The sequence below is a fragment of the Bombus vosnesenskii genome, unplaced genomic scaffold (assembly GCF_011952255.1).
Source record: "Bombus vosnesenskii isolate JDL3184/JDL3185 unplaced genomic scaffold, Bvos_JDL3184-5_v1.1 scf7180000013788, whole genome shotgun sequence".
In the NCBI taxonomy this organism is placed as follows: Eukaryota; Metazoa; Arthropoda; class Insecta; order Hymenoptera; family Apidae; genus Bombus; species Bombus vosnesenskii.
Genome location: NW_022883218.1, coordinates 1,023,261 through 1,044,113, shown reverse-complemented (window position 1 = coordinate 1,044,113; position 20,853 = coordinate 1,023,261). Strand labels below are relative to the sequence as shown.

The 20,853-nt window shown below is 31.1% G+C and overlaps 1 protein-coding gene and 1 long non-coding RNA gene across 2 annotated transcripts; both read right to left on the bottom strand.

Moving 5' to 3' along the window:
- Positions 1–124: 124 nt before the first annotated feature.
- Positions 125–14,298, bottom strand: LOC117238961 (transcription factor SPT20 homolog). Its single transcript, XM_033504187.1, has 8 exons — positions 13,686–14,298; positions 6,418–6,552; positions 4,162–4,274; positions 2,450–2,893; positions 2,043–2,288; positions 1,538–1,845; positions 1,185–1,365; positions 125–1,101 (listed from the first exon to the last, which is right to left on the bottom strand). Exons 1-8 carry the CDS (start codon positions 13,723–13,725, stop codon positions 838–840), a joined length of 1,731 nt encoding a protein of 576 aa, XP_033360078.1. The 5' UTR covers positions 13,726–14,298; the 3' UTR covers positions 125–837.
- Positions 14,299–16,150: 1,852 nt separating this feature from the next.
- On the bottom strand, positions 16,151–17,228 carry LOC117238974. The gene is made up of 3 exons (XR_004494312.1): positions 17,028–17,228; positions 16,650–16,827; positions 16,151–16,529 (listed from the first exon to the last, which is right to left on the bottom strand). It is a non-coding gene; the product is annotated as an uncharacterized LOC117238974 (long non-coding RNA).
- Positions 17,229–20,853: the final 3,625 nt, after the last annotated feature.

Here is a 20,853-nt window from a genome sequence, read left to right as displayed (position 1 = left end):
TTATTTATAATTATTCTATCTCTGTGAACATCGTCTGATAGTATAGAGATTATTCGAGGTTTCTATTTAATATTTTGAAAATTTAATCGAATTTTGAACGGCGATGAAAATTAAAATCGTCAACGAGAAATTATAGACTGACCGTGTAAATTGCAATAACTTAATATTGGCATTTAATTTGTATTATTTTTCATAATTCTCATTTGCCACAATAAAGTTTATGCTTTCTACGTTTTCTTTATGTCTGTTTTATTTCAACCGATCTTTTAATATTTCTTATATTTTTTGATTACATATTTTTGACAAGAATTTCATGATATAGAATGGGGACAGCCACGTCAACAAGAATAGGATTATTATTAAACAAACCACATCAACGAAAATACCAACGTAGAACTATTTACAACATTACGATTAAAACAAATTATTTACTATGCCTATTACATTCCACTAATATAATAAATTATATATACACACACTTATCGTTTGGGATTGTGACGGCAGTGATTAACGAGAAAAATAGTTATACCGTGACACAAAAATATCCATTGTCTTATAAAATTCATCTTTCCACAAAAAAGTTCAGTTTAATCCATTAAGATCACACCTCAACAAAGAATCTAAATATTATACACTAATTTAAAATACTTAACATACCACAAACTAATTAAGAAAGTAGCTCGATATTAAAATGTATAAAGAAGCTAACTTTCATTATCCAAAGCTTAATGGATTAAAGGAACATAAATTGGCAATCGTGGAACGAATTAAACTCACAGGGATGCCTAACTAGTAAACTAACTAAAAATAAAGATTCAGTTCCTTTTAGATTTAGAGTTATTCTGAGCTTTCTGAGTTTTCTTGAGCAGATGTTGTACTATTGTCATGGTTTTTGTACGCTGAGAAAAACGCTAGTGCTTTCATTAACTGATAACTCTTGCTAATTGGAATGTTGCTGTCATATAAACTTTTCGAAGTTTTGCAATCCACGTAGAACCACCAATTGCATTTGAGGATAGATTGATCGAATAAAGTTGATTCGGGACAGAGGAAACTCTTCATAATCAAGCCATCATCCGTTAATGCACAAACGTGAAATACCTAGAGTTGTTCATAGAATATTAATATTTTAAATCGTAATATAGCATAAATTATTTTGAATATATGAGGAAGAAATATTTTACCATGCACCCAAGATCTTCGTCAGCATAAAGTCCTGGAAAATGTTTTTGGTCACCACAATAAAAGCTTGTGTCCGGAAGATCTACACGACTGGCAAAATTGTCATCGAAGTTCTTGTCATAACCCATTGGATAATATTCACGAGGAGCGTTCATTACTTTGGTGACACCAGGATTATATTTACTACAAAGATTGATAATTGAAAAATAATTTAAAGGACTATGAACTTTTTTAATTCGTGATATTTAAAAACTACAAGATTCAAGATTTTGCAAGATGTTAAGATATTCGAATAGATAATAAAAATGTATAAACTGAAATATATAATAGAAAATAACGACAGCTTTAATCGTACTTTTTATGCGGAGACATAGTTGTAGTCGTCGTCGTGCTTGTACTGGTTGGCCCTTGCTGTTTTTGTAGAAGTTGTTGTTGCCTGAGAAGAATAGCAGCTTCTAGAGCTTCTAAAGTAATATTGCTAGCTTCTGCCAGAGCTTTCAACGATGTTTCCATTCCTTGAATAGGCGCTAAAGATGGCAATGACGATGGCAACGATTGTCGTTTCTCGTTTTGTTGTTGTGACTGACTGGATTCAGCTGCTTGAAGGGAAAGTAAAGTCATCTCGTTGACTGAAGACGCAGCCTCATCTCCAGGTAGAGGAAGCTAAAAATTGAATTTAATATTTTTTATCACATCAGTCTTTCAAAACGAAATTACTTTATAACATTATTTAGGAGCTAGTAAGTATTATTAATTAAATCTATATAAAGAGCGAAGCGTTAATTTCGTTTTAAAATAAATAATTTTTATCTAAGATTAAATGATTCTAATTTGTTATCATTAAAAATCAAAGTAATTACCTGATTGAAATCATCTTTCGACACCTCGTTATCAGAATCGTGCAAAATAGTAGGACTATTGCTAATTCGATCGGTCAACTGTGAAGATGACTGTGGCATCGAAATAAAAGGTGGTAACCCGTCACTCGAAGACGCTGATTTTAACGAAAGTCCTGGTTCCACGATGCTATCAGCTGGTGGAATTGCAGCTACAATGTTAGGTAATTTTCCTGGCATTGCAGCTGCAACTGCGAGCATCTGTGGTGTCTGCAGAATAAATGTTACAACGTTATTAAATTCCGAATTCATTGGAAAAAAGACAGATATACTCTTATTTATGATAAAATGTTCAGACCCGTTACCTCCTCTGGGTTAAAGGATAAAAATTGTTAAATGTAAAAAGAAAGAAAGGAATTAGTTAATATTACCTGATCTCTTTTTACTTGTATCGGTACCATTTGTTGGTGCCTTTTATGTTGCTGTGTCAGCATTTGTTGTTGCGCAGCAATTTGTTGCTGTTTCTGCTGCTGTTGAAGCTTCTGCAATTGTTGCTGTCTCATAGCTTCCTGTTGTTGTAACCTTTGTTGCTTTAGTACTTGCAATGCGAAAGCTTCTTGCTGCAATTTCAATTGTTGCTTCTGTTTTACTTCTTGTTGCATTAGTTGCTGCTGCCTCAATAAGTCCTGCTGTGTTGTTGATAAGGAAGGAGCTGGCACGGTTCGAAGGACTGTAGAATTCTGTTGTACGACCAATTTTTGACGTTCTGGTTGCTGAGCTATCGGCCGCGTTGCTCCAGCTGGTAATGGTTTGAAGGGAGGCACCACTTGTCGAGTATTCTGAGTGTGTTGTCTAGTTTCATCTCGATTGGTAGCCTTCAATGAATTATTATCCATTAGCATTTAAGATGTTTAATGTTTAATCGTTTAATGTATTTAAAAAATGTGTGTATACAGATATTTGTATTAAAGAATTAAAAATTCAAAATTTAGTAACTCAAAATTACACGAGTTAATTTGTAAATATGTGATACGTCTCTACTTAAATACATATATGTAAGATGGAGATCCCTGTGATTAATATTTTAAAAAATCCTATCTAATTTTATGAAATGAAAAATGAATATGTCATTTTACACAATTTATGTAATTTACGAAATGAAACTTTTTTATATTTGAACCATCTTTTTCAGGATTCTGAATAGAAGAAATATACATTTGTCAAAGAAAAATAAGTCCGTGTAAAAAGTCACTGATTTCACAATTTAAGTGGAATCATTAAGAGTCAGACGAATATTAAGTTACACTTGCACTCCGATTAACCTCTCCTTTCATTAACTTTAACATACGTATAAAAGGAATTCTTCAACCTTGTTCTACTTCATTTATCTTTTTCTTTCAGATTTTATAGGGGATTCAATGTACGCTCCATGTGTACTTCTATGAGAATGGAAACCTTGCACTACGTCGTGTGAAGAATTTTATACTCGTTCATGCACTAATTATGACAAGGTCAATCGCGTATGCTTGGGTTCGATCGAGATTTCGCTGGAATAATAAGAAATACACCCATTTGGTGTCTCAGAATGCGATAAATATAGATAAAGGAGAGCATAAAACAGAAGTTTTCATAACAATTATAATGAAACTAAAAATGCAAAAACAACTTAAAACATTTAATTTAAAGAGTGCCTTTAAGAAAGGAAAAAAAATCTTCAGAATTCCTTTCTCACAAAGATTCAGAAACCTTTAATCCTCTTTAAATATTCAGACAAAAAAGTTATTTACTCCCACGTATAAATCAGATGAAAAATCTACAGTTAGATGTAGTTCACGATTACGCAACAGAAACACTATAAGGCATCCTATTATATAAATTCAACCGAAATGCATGCAACTAGCACTATCATAAATATCATAGCACTGCAGGAATCACGATGGAATGTATCCAGTTTTTATACTTGTCCCGATTCATCTTAAACTTTCCTTGGACTAGTTTAAACGAAGAATCGTGTCTGTACATCTATAATGTAATAGAAATCAATTCATTACAGAATCTTCAAAGTAATTACGATAACAATCTACATGAATACGTGTAGAAAAATAAATCTACATCTTATTTCTAATGTTTCTGAAATTCTTACCAAATTAGTATGGGACGATGAACCAACTCTACTAGTCTGCACGCTTCTTCTTTTGGCAGCCTCCACATTGGACAAGGACTGACTAAATCCTAGCTCGTCACCCACAGAAAATCCTGAAGTTAACAATAATATTAATTGTAATTAAACCAATTATTAGGTACAAAAACACTTATGTAAAGAAATAAACCATTATCTGAATTAAAAAATTATTGATATTATTCCAACTAATCGATTGACTTCATCGTTACATGAAATGTAAGAGGTCCCACCACTGAAAGAATCCACATTTGTCGATAATTAAGTCCTATATTGTCATGTTAGCCTAAAGAATGCATTTAATTTTTACTCCTGATGTATTTAGTAAGCCCAAACTATTCAATTCCGAAAATTTTTTGCTCGATTTTCACGAATTCTAATACATATTTACCTAATTAATACTTGGGAAACAATTTCTTATCAAACAAATTTTTGTTATTAAATTACTACTAAAGAAAAATTGTTATTCCTAATTGTAGAAGTGATAAGAACCGCCATTCTGAATGGATGAAAAATTAGATAATATCCAGAAAAGACAAGCTATAGAAAGTTAAGCAACCACATGTTGCGTAAGATCCAACGTGGTTTTTTGCTTTGTTCTATAAATGTGCAAACAATCGTGCGCTCTTACGACGATTTCTTTGATCCCTTGGTCCGGTCGGTTCAAATGCAAATTACGTTTTCATTGCAGGTGTCATCCTTTACGAGATATTGCTGACATCTGGGCCGAGTCAAGGCGATGAATAATGTAATATGTATTATAACTTTTTTCTCCAAGCAACTACTATGTACTCATATATACCAAAGCATTAGAGAAGTAGGTTATGAGGAGACATTCTTCTTGTTCTGAAAGTCACTGGTCATTTCACGCACGTTCTGCTCGATTAACTATAATCTTGTGGTAATTCACTTTCTGCATCGTTTCGTGGCGAACGAAATAGACTTTTTTCGATGGGACAATGCGAATAAGAATTATTTGATTGCACTGCACTTTTCGACATTTTTTAACATTTTTCTAAAATTTTAGTCAATTTATTTATATTTTAATTCATAAGATTAATTTATTTTATTCATAAGATTAAGTTAGAGATTACAAAAGAATGCTGAGATTAGTCTTTATAAGAGTTAGTGTTTATAAAACTAAATTCTCAAAGTTCAATGGGGATCCTTTACTGCGCTTAAATTGAGATTTACAGTTATGGATACAATGACACAAAACTGAGGATGCCATAAACTCTACAAAACCACTTACACTTATTCTCACAGAAAATGGGTCGCATGATGTAAGTATTATTACTTGCATAATGAATACAACACAGAATATCACATAAATCGTTCAATTTTTTTCCAATGGCCTGTTATTTCTATATATATTTCATAGAATCGGGCCTCCGAATAGACAGTAATAGAAAGTATGTTATTAACAAATCATTTAAGAAAGTATAATAACATATTACACTGATCGATCACAGTAAAAAAAAAATTAAACAATGAACATAAATGAAAGTGAAATAGTGAAATAGTCGTTGAAGTATGTTATTCACTGAAAAAAAAACATTAAACTATACTTTACACTATTTCAAGCATTCGTCCTATGGTGAAAAAAGCAATGAAAAGCAAGAAAACGAAGCGACAAAATAGTAACACTTTCTCTTTTATACACGCTATTCCAACGATATAATAATATACAAGGGAGCATGTTAAATACAGGGTGTTTCTAATTTTTCCGGACAAACTGCAGAGAAAAGAGGCTATGAGGTAATATAAGAAACAAATGTTATATAATGCTTTACTAAGCACTTTATTAAAGTCCTAAAAAATATCGCAAATATTGAACTCAGAATAAAATGTTTATTAAAATAGTTATAAAATAGTTTATTGTGAGAGTTATTATAATATGATAATATTATTAGTAATTACTAAATATTATCAAACTCTCATTTTAAGATGTATGTAAAATTCATTACTAGATTCATGTTTCAGTCCGCATCCAATATTTGCTTAGATTTGCACTCATATATTATCCTCCTCCATCAATCCGGAAAAATTGTAATCGTCATGTGATATATTACGTATTATTGTAGTTATCGTATTGAAATTGTAACTAGTAATATACAAGGTATTTACAGTATATTTATAATTGATTAAGGAAGAGATCGCGCATAAGGATTCTTGGAAATTCTTTTATGAAAATTGTTTCGACCGCTTATTACGACTCACCCAGGCCGACGTAACCTTTGACACCTCCAAGATTTCGTACCCGAAAAATTCCGGACTTCCGAAAGGCACAGTTAAGCACGAAACCAAAGTCCGATTGAAACACGCACGTCCCTAGAGTCTCCCGCCACGTGCATCCTGCAACCAAACCGGAAGAAAAGAACACTATGGATCCCCGTTTCGACCCAACTGATCAGCTTCTGATTCCATCGTAATTAATATCAATTAACTTATTTATTTTTATCATAATGTATACCTTAAACTGAGTTGCTTCTAGAAATGATAATAGCTGTATTATGCTACTTTGTCCTTTTTACGCTTTTTCATATTTTCTATTTTTGTTAAAACTTCAAACGATCTATATTTGTATAATATATCTTTCTCATTTATATCTACAGATCGAAGAAATCTGGAACATCTCGTATACAGCGCAAACATTTTAATAGAAAGAGCCGTAAATTAAATTCTAAAAAGAAATTTAAGTTGTGACTCATTTGGTTTTAGAAACGATAAGGGAGTTCACAGAGAAAGTTTACCCTTTTAAACCGGATTTGCAAAATAGATGTCTTTTCCTTCTTGAAATTTATACTTTTCTTCTTAGTCAGAGCTGCATCAGTTAACAGGGATATAATCCAGAACGATTTCGACTGACTAATCGCCAACGAGAAGATCGAAGCAGGATTTTCATAAATGTCGATACGGGGGCCGTTGATTCATAATTCCTAATCTGTGCTATTGATTCTCGTCCGTGAATGTTCAAGCATCATAAATGACCATGTAATCGAGTGTAATGAAAGTTCAACCGATCTTAGTCGTATTTCGAAGCGAATGAAATTGACACGATCATTTCTGTTCAGTCTCGGTTTTTGTGATGTCAGTGCTCTGTCATAGATGATTTTCATCAAACAATATGTTAGTAGAGTTTTATAGTTTTGTAAAACGAAAAAAATCCAAAATGAGATTAAAATATTGTTATCAGAAGAATTAAGATAAAATAAGTTGCATTCGGTGTAAACTTTGTAGTTACTATACTATTATAATGTATAGATAAATAATTATAATTTTCTTTTATAGTTTTGTGAATGCAATTTCAGTAGAATCAGTAACTAAATGTTACAAATTCTATCTACCGGACGTTACGTCTACACTACTTTGTAATCAAATCTGTAATTTTCTCCACCAAGATGATACAATCGCTGAGACTGATGACATTCCCTTAGAAAAGAAAGGAGATCTTCCTATATTTGCGGTTTTCTAGAGTTTTCTAAAAAAACGCATACAGACGTCTAAGAAAGTTCAAACACGGATCGTGTACATTTCGGAACATGCAAATTGTGGCCCTGTGTAACCATTTAAAAATTCATAACATTTCTTTACTTTCTACAAATATTTCTATAAATATTATATTTCTTCCTTTATATTTAAAGAAAATCCTAGTTGAACGAATTTAAAATTATATTTAGGTAAAATAAAGGAAAATTAACTACAGCTTTTGGAATTTCTGTAAATTATAGTATAACTTTCCAAGGAATGTCCCGAAGTTTGTGAAAGGTACTTCCGGAACTTGTGTTCGAAGATTTGCCGGATCTTAGGCGTGCCATTGGGCCGTAGCCTACTGACCCACTTAATAAGTCGAGTCAACCTTTCGACCACGTCGGCTGACCAGGTCGGTTCCTCATACTTCAAAATTAGTTTCGCATCTAAAGAGCCCGAATATTGTCGCTCTTTTAAAACAAAACGGAAAAAGTTGAGACACTGTGTAATAGTTTCATGAAGCAATTTTACGATCCGTGTGATCACCATTTAATAACCGAGTTCCTCGTTTATTATATTTATACAATTGTTTCATTGGAGTAATTGTAGAGATTAAATGATAAAGAATGTAAGTACCAAAAAAATTAAAAAGTATTTTTGTAGCAAGAAGGTAATTATTGCAAATAATAATTCATAAAATAATTTGTTTGAATTAATTGTAATTTGTAAATATAAAAATTGACAGATATTTTTATATAGATCTTTAGGATTTATATCCTTTATTATTTCAATACTTTAATTATAAAATTGTAACTTTCAGCTAATACAAATTCAGCTTCTCAATATTTGTGATTTTCATGAGCACATTATTTATTATCTTATGCCCTTCACCTATATCTTCCATACTCTAATGTCTTTATTTGATATTCCACTAATGCAGAAACAACGTTGTCGTATTTATATTCTACTTTCATACAATGTTTCACAATAACCGAAAAGATTGGCCATAAGAAAATTTGACATGGTCTGATGGAATGATGAAATTTGACGAATATATTTAATGTTATATAAAAATGCAAATGACGACTCATAACAGTCTACATATTAGAAAAGGTTAGCGAAGAATATTCATATAGTCAGATTGTGTGGCGAAATAAGCACTTTATAGAAATTATACTACGTGTATATAGTGAAATTTTGAAGAAGGAACAACAGTTCAAATCTGATCATCGATCGAATTATCTCATTAAAAAGACACAGATTCCCTTTAGAAACAATACTGTTATATTTTTATTATGCTATATTCGTTTACCTTTCTCGATTTCTTTAAAATATTTAGTACTACGATAAAATCATATAGTATATTATAGAAAAATTTCTGTGTAGCATCTAAATTGATACAATATTCAAATAACATCAATTATTTAAAGTCAACATCATTAATTATACGAAAAGCGTTTAAATCTCATTAAGAACGTCTCGCAAAACCTACAAAATTAAGATAATCGTGCAGTAGAAACTTTGTTACCATGCCACTCGTGTCTTGTTTCTGTTTACTGAATTGGACGTATCCTGATTTCTTCAAAATCTTATCTGCAATAATGAATTGCGTGCACGTCGATCAATTTGTCAAAACGCCAAGTGCGAAATAAACGAGAAGATTACTAATATAGAAGTAACTTTCTTTAGTCGATAAATAAATAATTTTACCTACGTCAATCAAAATATCTAACATAAACCCTGCCATTATAAAAATATAGTACAACTAGTGAAATAATTTACGGTTATAAATTTTACTTGATCACGACACTCATTTCGAATTGCGCAACTTCTTCAAACCTATGTATGTTTCCATAACTAATTTTGTAATAAATTTCACGTTAAAATTTCATTCTTGTTCATTTGAAAACAATTTTCATTTTGTTCTAAAAAAAAAAAAACGAATATTATTCGAAAACCTAGGTCAATCCCACATTCTAATTGCTATTAAGAATGAGAGCAATGACTTTGAAAGGTAACAATTTCAAGGATACTTTCACTGTTCATTTCAAGATCGACCCTAGTCGTGTAACATAATTGTACAAAAATGTTTTGTTATGAGTGTTGGTAAAATTCACTTTTCTTTGCCTAGCAGCATTCCTTAATTAACCTAAGAGGAAATAACGACACCCGTCGATGAGCAAACCCGCGCAACATTTTCCCACGAACGCAGCCTTTACCTTTACCTTGAGAGCGGTAGTCATCTAAAGTCGTCTTTCGCTTTATAGTTCACCAATTTGTAAATCAATTTTCTTTTGTTATAAAATCTTAATAATATTCGCGTTCCGACATAAAATGAAATTGTGAAATTTTAGAATTGAAAGTTACATAGAATTCAATTTTTCTTATTTCTACACAAAATTAGTATCTTTTTGCAATCACACACAGCATCCGAATGATTATTAACGAATGAATAGATTAAGTGCGAATGTTGAAACTGTAAAACGTGCTATTTCTTCATTTTTGGACAGACATTTATACTTGTTGAAATCAGTTTCGTTTCTTTTGCTGACGATGTTAAAGTTTCTTAGGTGATAACTGGAATATGAAAATACATAAAGATAGGAAGATCGTCTCAGTTGAGATGTTACGACGATACCATATGCAGTCATAGCTATGTAGAAAGTGACCACCGAAAAATAAAACATTCACATAGACCCGTTGCTGACCCGATTCCCCAAATAATACAGACCTATTGAAAATTTAGTGAGAATATTATTGAAGTCAGATGACTATGGACCCACAGAATCCGTGTTTGAATCTGTTTTGAAAGTTGTGTCACCATTAAACAGTTTCGAGTGGTCAATGATATGGTAAACGATACAAGTTTCAAAAGAAACGAGAAACGATTCTTTTAATTAGATATTGCGAAATAAAATGGGAAATTATTAATACTGAAATAATTTATCATAACTTTAGCCCATCGCAAGATAAAGATATCGTCAGTATCAACTAGATTGTGGTTGAGAAAGATGAAAGTATAGTCACAACTACAGTTACAATAGAATGAATGTAGTTGAAATAGTAATTCTTCTTCTTACCATTTATTTTTCTTTTAAATCTGTAAAAGTGGCAAACGTTGAAAGCCCATAACCTTCAAATGATAACTAATTTAAATGTCAAATTAACAGAAACTAATTTTTTATTTCTATTATAAACTTTCACTTTTTGCATGCCTATCGTTTATCATTTTAAATCCTAAATTATGCACGGATCACTATGGAATCTTTATTACGAATATTTTTTCTCTACGAAAAATCTAACAATTTCGAGATGCAAATTTCTCATTTCTATTGTCCACACGTGTATAGTGATATGTACATAACCCACTATATTTTTATCATTCAACTAATTATCACTCTATCGTAATGTGAAAGTTATTTCGATAAATACACAGAGAAAGTTCCCTCGAGATCACCGCGATATGTTACGCACTACGTTCGAATTGACATGATAATGACGAATACATTACACGCTGCCATAGAAAAACGTATCGTAACAGGAGTAAGAGTTTCCACGACCTATATGTCTCTATTATATCTTTGCGTATTACACCGAGGATTGTCCGACTGGACGAAAATATGTGATTAACGTGCACGATGGTTCGATTTCAGTCCCCTTTCACGATCGTGTCTATAATTGTCGTGTTGCAATTGCTTACTTTCGTCGCAAGTTCGTTCTATTTCTCCTCCGTATCAATGTTTTCAGCAATAGAAACCAATGCTTATGCACTTTCTAGTTCGCGCCGATGCGTACGATCGCTTTACTGTTACTTTTTCTGTTCAATGATTCCGTTCTCGTCAAGACGCGGCTATTCGATGCGCTGTTACACGTCATTTAATGTACCATTCCCTGGAACAGCCGACGTTTTACGAGAAACACTCGGTAATTTAGCAATACAAACACGGTGGATAAGCAAATTAGAGCAACGAATATCCATGTTCAGCGAATGTAACGCTCTATGAAAACATAAATCGACATAGAAAAAATATTGCTGATTAGATTGAATTTTTATGCAGATAAATCTTTTTATGAACATGATTAAAGAAATGAAATCTAAACAGAGATTTATTTTATTCATTATAAGTATATTTTATATGTTCTATATAATTTTATATATTACATATGCATTCTACAGAATATATTCTACAGTCTATTGATAATTACAAAGAAATTAATTTGGTTACGATAAAGAATGATTGATTTTGATCCTCTCATTTACGTAATTTTGCTTGCTGTCATTTGCAAACAGGATCATTTTTTATCCGATGAACATATGTCATTTCGTAACTTATTTACATAATTATGTACAACTTAGAAATGTATAATTTTAATACCTTATATAATTAACTTTTATTTCGTTGTTGCATAAAATGTGAAATGTAACGAGAGAAGGAATTCTCTGATATTCAAAAAATTTTCACTTCTCAATATTTTAATTTCAAAAGAGACGGATAAAATGGCATATTATATGTTGCGAAAATAAAATTCGATTCTTTTATAATGAATCTTATCCGTAATACTGTAACATTGTGGTGTAACGCAAAACACGCATTGGTCACGCTTAAGTTATCGCGAAGAAAACCGTAAAATTAATGAAAATTGCTTCTCCTGGCCCACGGGGAATCATGATAGAGAGATAGTGCGGTTAAGAACGCAACGCTTCCCACACTTTTTGATAGCCAGAATCGTATTTACAGAGATCTCTGCGCTATATTTTATAAATGAGAAGAATATAGCGTTCACCCTGGAGAACGTTACTAGGTCGATTAGTAATTTGCGATGAAAGATGATTATTTAAAGATCAAGTAAGGTAGTCCGGTAATAGTAAGATCGAGTGATAGAGAAACTTAAGTAGTAGAATCGAATAAACAGTGCAGTCAGTCAAGATAGGTCGAGGCTCGATAGCACAGAATAAAAATGCTTTGATACAAAGCGTAAATAATGGAAAAAGGCCCAAAAACCTGCGAGTTACCCAGGAAGAATATTATTAGATACCTTGAAAACCAGTTTCCAATCATTACATTCTATCTTCCTGTAAAATAGTCTAAAAAATAATATGTGATAAAATTAAATTAATTTTTCCATTATCAAATACCTTCGTATTGGAAACTGGTTGTTAAATATTTCGATATAATCTTTGTGTAAGCCTCATATCACAAAGCATATTCGATTTGTAAGTCGGAATAAGATTCTGTTTGTGATAAGAAATTGTACAAGATATAATACATCTTATTAGACAGGAACTTTTAGATCGAGGCTTAAGGCTAACTCTTAGGTATTCGTGTGTCACAACGAGAACATAATTTTATAAATTTAAGAATACATGTATAATATTTACACATGAATACGTAAGTATGTTAGCTGTATTCTCAAAAACGCAGTCTCTAGTTTAAATATGTATGTTTAAACGCGACCCTTTACTTTTATTCAATCCGTGAAAAAAAAATGTACGTCCACACTTTCACCCTCCTTTTAAGTATTACATTTTGTGCTTCACTTTAAATGTTACGAAACATTGTACTAAATCATAAGTATTATCGAGAAAAAACATCATTCTCATTGAATGACATTAAAGATTCTAAAAGAATCTACTAAATTCTAATACCTATTCTAATACGGTCCAATGTATTTTATCTGTAGTTATACTCTACTTTTATGACTTAATTGTAGATGTTTCATATGCAATATTTTATATATTTATAATCATAGCTAAAGAAATAAAATCTATACATTATAGCAAATATTCCAGATATAATATATTATAGTCATATTTTATCACGAATAGAAATATTCTAATAAATGCTTTTGGAAATTTTACTTTTGTATATTATGTGTACACTATATATTATTGCACTTTTAAATTTTCCGGAAATGTCTCAGCATCCGCTGTTTATTAATGAAACACAATCAAAAAAGAAAATATACATATAAATCCTAGAAGCTGCGTTTGGCGATAAAAGACAAATTGTACGTACCGACGACTACAAAGAAGAACAAGGTCGTGGCGATTTTCATAGTTGTCGATCCAGTTTAATTATCGCGCAGAAATTAGCAAAGTCGACAACGATCGTCTGTAATAGTTTCCTGGAGATGTTCCCTTTTCCTCGAAGATTTATTCACGAATGAGACGTTTCGAAAATTACTGCCGTTCGCGATGGTCGAAGTAGACAACGTCCGCGAAAACGACCTTAGGATCCGCTGGTAAACGTGATACTTCTCAATAGAGATAAAAAGGTACGACAAGTTACTCGTTCACGCGAACACTAATACTGCATGGATATGTTCTTCGAAGGCGAGCACGCGGGGCACTTTCAGACCCCATCTGGTTTCCAGGGACGGCTGAATCTTGGCTCCACTTTCAAGATCCCCTCTTTTCCTCCTCGAGTGTAAAAAACATTTTAATGGATCATGTTATATATGCAGTTAAGATATATAGATATAATAATACTAATCTGATACTAAACATGTTTCAAGTAGTGAGCTCAATGAATATTTTATAAATCACTTGATCTGTGGGATTTTCTATGTTCATTAAAATACTTGTGATTAAAACTGACTAAAGATCGATCGATCTTTGATGAATAAATCGATCGAAATTGATCGAATGATTGAATTTAGAAAAAAAAATATTTTGCTGCTATGCATCGTAATTTCAAAAATTAGTATAACCTTTTTCTAAGAGAAACGATATAGTGCTATTACATTTTAATTTTAATTTTAATCTTGGAACTGAAATTTAGGATATCTAAATACACGATCAAATTATTGTTTTTTCTATATAAAATTTTTTGAAAAAGACTAAGATCATAGAGGTGCTTCAAACTGTTTTCCAAGAAAGTGAGACGGTCCTGTTGAACCCCACCAAGTATCAATGAGAACGGTCTGTTCACGGCACAGGTTCGGTACGTGCACCTCGAAGCACGAGTAAAATCCTGTCGAAGTGTCGGTGACCCACTCGGACGAAACGATAACGGGATCGTCATGCGTTCATTCAGAGCTGAGTAAATTGATCGACCGGTAAGGAGGATCGACTGGCTTTTTTCAAGTAGGTCTTCGAAAGACTCGACAAACGACACTATCTACATGACTGAGATCAGAAACTGGTTGAGATTCTTCTTTTTTCTCTTATTTCTTCGAAAGTGATTGTATCATCCCATGGAACAATAACATTAACGTAATATTGTAACATAACTACAATTTTACAAACATTTTTTATAAGGATTTTAATATATAGCAAAAAAGTAATTGTAGCTAGACGGTCATTAATTTATATTATTTTACATAGTTTTAAAATTTTTATGAATGTATTTGACATATTTTTTTATTATACAAATAATACAATATGATAAAGTAGGATTTCATAAAACAAATTAAATATTTGAAAAATTCTCTACAAAGATTTCTTCTATTCTTTTATAATAACTGTGTAATTGATTAATTGTTTACAGGTATCTACGATTGATGTCTACAAATCGAGTGTTCTGAGTGCGAATCAAGTGACGTAACAGTGCATTCCGTTGCACTGATTTTATAGTGAAATCGTGCCTTTTACTTCGCAGACGCACGTTAGGAAACTTAGACGTGCTGTTCTTGACTTTCTTAAATTGCAGATGTTGTTTCAACGTTGATATCTCAAGTTAATAGAAATATGACAATACTGTAGAAAAACATGTAGTTAAATCTAGGCACGTTCATTTAAACGGATGGTTACAGTTTAATGCAAGAATGTTTATTATACACTTGACCATGCGAATGTCAAGTGCAGATTATAGATCAAGGTTTAGCGACTGTATATATTGCTACTTTTTTATTCTCTATTCTTTGTCTTTTCACACATTTCAAATTCTAATATAATTTTGCTAATAGTAATTTATTAATCTAAATAATTAAATGTACAATATACACTTTTGTTAATAAATAGTAGTTCAATTTTTCTGCGTTTATCAGTTCAAATTCAAATATTGCGCGCGGTACTGATTCGATATATCGACTCTTGAGAATCGCTTCCCGCCTCATCGTTTCAGTGTAGTTCTAGTTGCATGCGTGTGTGATAGAAACTTTTGTATGAATATTACTGTTACTATTATCTACGTAGATTGTCATTTTTGTTAGTTATTTAAAAAAAATTAAATGGTGTAATATAAACTAAAATCACAAAAAGTTTAATTAAAAGAAATCTTTCAGTTTTTTTCATAAATGTAGTGTTTTCTAAAATTCTACAATGGAGGCCTTAGTTCATTTGTAGTATGTAAAAAAATATTAAGAAAAATACTTCTACTGAACAATTATGAAGACAAACTACATATTTCTTATTGTATTGAATAATTATAAATGAAGTTAATTTAACACAACTTAATTCATTTTTAAATATTCATATTCATATGAGAGAGTGTATATACTTGGCGTATCTTATATTTAATATCTTGAAGAAGATAAAAACTTTTAACTTAAAAGCTTTTAGTGAGTTATTATTCTAACATAGTCTTCGTTATTCTTACAATCAATGTATACAAATATTATTTTATCATAATTATTAGATACACTCAAATTTTGTTACATAAATCTAAACTGTAAAAAATGTTTTGATGTATCTGTTGGTATAAATTCTTACTACATATTATTTCTTGTTCTTTTATACCAAGTTTATTACTTTGTGCTAATATGTTTACCACAAGTATTGAAATAGTCATCTTTAAATATCATATCGTATGTTGATTTTCTTCCTAACTTTAAATCTGACTTCTTTTGAGCTATATAATCATCTTTATATATTTATTTCTATGTTCTTCTTATATGTATATTAATGTTTCTGTTAATATCTGAAAAGTGATAAAAATGTGTGCTTATTTTCCATTTTTTACTACAGTTTTTTTATATATGTATATATCCATATAGATTCTTTAATTTCTTTGCAGTAAGCATAAGCTTTTTAACTTTACCTTTGTTGTTTTCTTAGCTATTATAAAATATGTTTTTCCTTCCATCCTATTGCTACAAATGATTACATTAAATCACTTGTATCTTCATATATGTATAACTTCCAAATCTTGTATCATATCATAATTGATGTTTAAATTTTTCTTGTTTATTTTGTATGTTATCATAAACTGCTTCTGCCTTAAACATAAAAATATATATGATTAATATTTGAAAACCAATGTGTATAGAATAAATATAAATTTCAAAACATCAAAGGAAAATTTGGCACTTCATTAAAAAAGAAGTTAGACTTTTAATACAAATTATACAGAATTTGACTGTCAGATGAAGCTCAAGAATCTTACAGAGGTTAGGTATATTTGTCTAACCTTACTTACCTTGTTCTTTATTCTTGGTTAAGTCATTATTATCATTTGTTCTTTTTTAAGTTATCAATAACTTAATAACCTATTAGTAGTAACATTTTGTAAACTTATAAACTCATAAAAATTTGTTTTTTGTCATGAATGTCATTAAACACCACTGTAAAGAGAAACATGTATCATTACTAAGAAAAGACTCTGAAGGTTTCAAGTCTAGCAACCCTTACAGAAATATAAAAATAAACGCACACACACACACACGCACACACACACACACCACAGTGCTTAAGAGTAATGTTGAATAATTTAAAATACGAATTTAGTTATAAAAGTAATTCTTTTAAAATTGCTCAAAATAAAAATTTATTTTATGCAATTGTCATTTTTTTTTAAACAGGAGGAAAAAAATGATATGAAAGATATTAATAGGAACTCGTTTCATAGAATCTAATTAAGATTTCACTGTTTATCAGAAGGATGATCAATTCATGATCTAATTATATTCTTGTTGGCCCTTTTCCAATGTGATGAAATTTCAATATTTCGTCGCTGATTCTAATCAGATTTAGGAAAAGATCATGAGTTTCCGATATGAATACTTCTCCGAAAAAAGGTAGGAAATATATATTCTAGTTAAATATTGATAATTCGAATAGATTACATCAGAAAACTAACCAAGTACTTTATAATATAACTAAAGAAATATTTAAAACATAGTATTTATATTTGAATTATATATACAATAACATACGTACGGAAGAAATTAACATTTTATTGTACTGATTCTTATCTTTCCTCCGATAATTTAAATTTAAAAGATTTAAAAGATACTATCATGTATTTAATATCTTTTATTTCCAGTGGTTAATTTGGAAAAATTTAATTTATAGTAATTGTGAATTGTTCTAAATTATTTATAACTTCTGTATTACTCAAATAAATAGGTGAAACTAAATTATTAATTGATTATTTTGTCTTCAGTGAATCTAACTATTACATACCTATATTTATCACAAAGCGAAATCGTAACTTTTGGCCCCTACTTGTCACGCTGTAGCTAAAACTTTACTCTGAATTTAGGGAGGTATAGTAATCTTCCATCTATATCCAAAAGTTCAAAGGTCATTGTCGTCATTTCCATATTAATAACTCTAAAAAACCCTTTTTCTTTGACGTCAAAATTGTAGATACAAATATCTACTACTGAGCACTAAATTCTTGTAAGTTTAGACCTTAACTAATTTCAACATTGATAAAGATCCCTGTATATATAATAAATATCCTCCCAATTTTCACAAATTTTATCTCATTGTGCATTGAAAGCTTCAGTACAATAATATCAATATTTTGATTACAAACTTGTAATTTTGACGAAATTGCGCTACAGCTATCACATTTCGACTATTTTAAATTTGGGCATACCTCGGAGAAGAATTTCAGAAGTATATACAGCATTCGTGGCACGTATCGGAAAAGCAGCATCGATCGTTATGCAAGAATGGCGCCGATTGGGCCTCTCTTTATTTAAATTAATTTCCTCATTAGTTTCGGTATTGCCCATTGTATGTTTATGCCGCTCCATCTAAAGATAAACCTTCGTTATAAGCGTCGCATTCTCTTATCATACGAATGCAGATGATGTACGCTTTGCATTCGCAAAGATGATCTCTCTCGTGATCAATAGATTTTAAAAATAGCCACTGGCTGATTCCAACGCTTTGTTTCGACTTTTTATCGATATCATTGTCCACAGAAACTACGGGAAATGACCATCATGTCTCAGCGGGAATCCATACGAGCGCAATTACTCCAATTGATTTTATGAGTTCCGGTAATCCGGTTGTGGAAAGAAAGAAAAAAAGACAGGAGTTTGTCTCGGTTACCATAAATTATAATTGTTCAAATTATCCCCTGTTCTCTTTCTTGTCTCTCTTGATGTACACTGATATATAATAATGTTTAACTCATACAGCCTTGATTTAACACATAGAAGGTTCGTTTTCAATACCTTCTCGCCTTTCATAAACATCTGGTTTTCTGAGCAGTTATTTACATCTGCTGCCAACTTATGTCCCGAAGAGTAACGAAACTGCATTTCATGTGAGTCTACAACATAATTCATGTTATATGAATGATATGTATAAAATCCTGTTGAAATTAATATTATGTTTGAACACAGCAAAAGGTCGCGTTGAATGAAATTGTTATAATAAATAACTGGAGCAATTGTTGCTAAGTTAGATTTACATAATTTTTAATCGAAGTGGAAATCAATCGGTTCATCGCTCCCTCGGTGAAGTCTGCTTAATGATTCTCGCATGGACAATTAAGTCGGTGTAATTGCTTTGCATAACATTCCAGCTACTTTCCGAGGGTACACTCGATTCGTGATTCGTTGAGGATCTCCATCGACAGTGCGAGAAAGAAGTTTCTCGTTAATGATCATAACACTACCTCCTCTGTCCCACATTAATTAATTCCGTTTTGCTATACTGAGAAACGAAACTGTAGTTCGTCTATGTTACATCAGGAGCTAAAAAATTCTTTAAAAAATGCTTTTCTCAGAAATATACGAAACCTCGTATGAAGTTTAATAAAATAAATAGGCAAAGTCATATTAGTTGTTACTTAATTAAAAATTTACTTATCTTTTCTCGAACAATCAAAGAATGTGCAATGTTATAAAATAAGTTTGTAAAATGTTGTGAAATATTAGTAAGAGTTAAAAAATTGATGTTGTATACATACCGTAATACTTAATTTAGCTTAAGTTTTATGTCTAGCAGTCGGCAGTAAATTGGATAAAAAAGACATCAATTATTGGTTGTCTCGCGAGCACACAATAGTTCATTCACCTCAAGATAATTCGATGAACTTGTGGTGACCTCTATGCAACGACACAAATGCATACGACCTGCTTTCTTTCGGCATTTTTCTGTTTCTCTGCGGCATTTTCCTACAGTTGAAGGTAACAATGATATCCATAATAAATGCATCATGTGAACTGCAAGAAAAAAAAATCGTTTTTATACAACTTAATATATAAATCACAATGTATTAAGAAAGTCATTGTTAATTAACAAAAAAGAATATTTATACAATGGGAGAACAATACCATGAGTCAGTAAATTTAACAAAATTAAAATAAACATGTCAAAAAATAATTTGCTTATAGTGTCAACAAGTCGCCACTTTCCTTCTATTCAATCCAAATCTTGACTAATCCGTGCAAAGTTCATCGTCATTCTCCTATAGGATCCATGTCCACTCTGTTTTGCATCCTTGAGAGGAATGTGTAAGTACTTAGCACACGCACCGAGCCTTTATCGTTGTCGTGCTTGAAATTATTTATCGAAGCGAATGGCCAATGTGCCGCGTTGTATACGAAAAATATATGTACGATGCATTATTTATTAACTACCTGCATACCGACGGAATTCTGTTGCGTCTAATGCGTTAAGTGTCCATATTTATGCATTTGAGAATTATTTTCGATTTTGTAAAAAGTATATAGCAAAATGTATTAATCACAGTATTTATTGTGTATGAAGAGTTTAAATTGTAAAACGGTATAACGAATAATATCAATATTGAAAGTCCTTATACTAATAATGTTGAAATGAATACTTCATGATTATTTTTATATTTATTATTCTTTCATGGGTTTTTTCATTATATGTTGGGCAAAGTTGAGACATACACCTATTTTTTTCTTTTTTCATTATGTACACCATACCTGTCTCTATATGGAGTAATTTTCTTATTATATGGCGTGTAAGTATTATTGAACTGTCTTGAACATATACTTTTACATTAGTTTTATTGAAGCTGTTCCATAGCG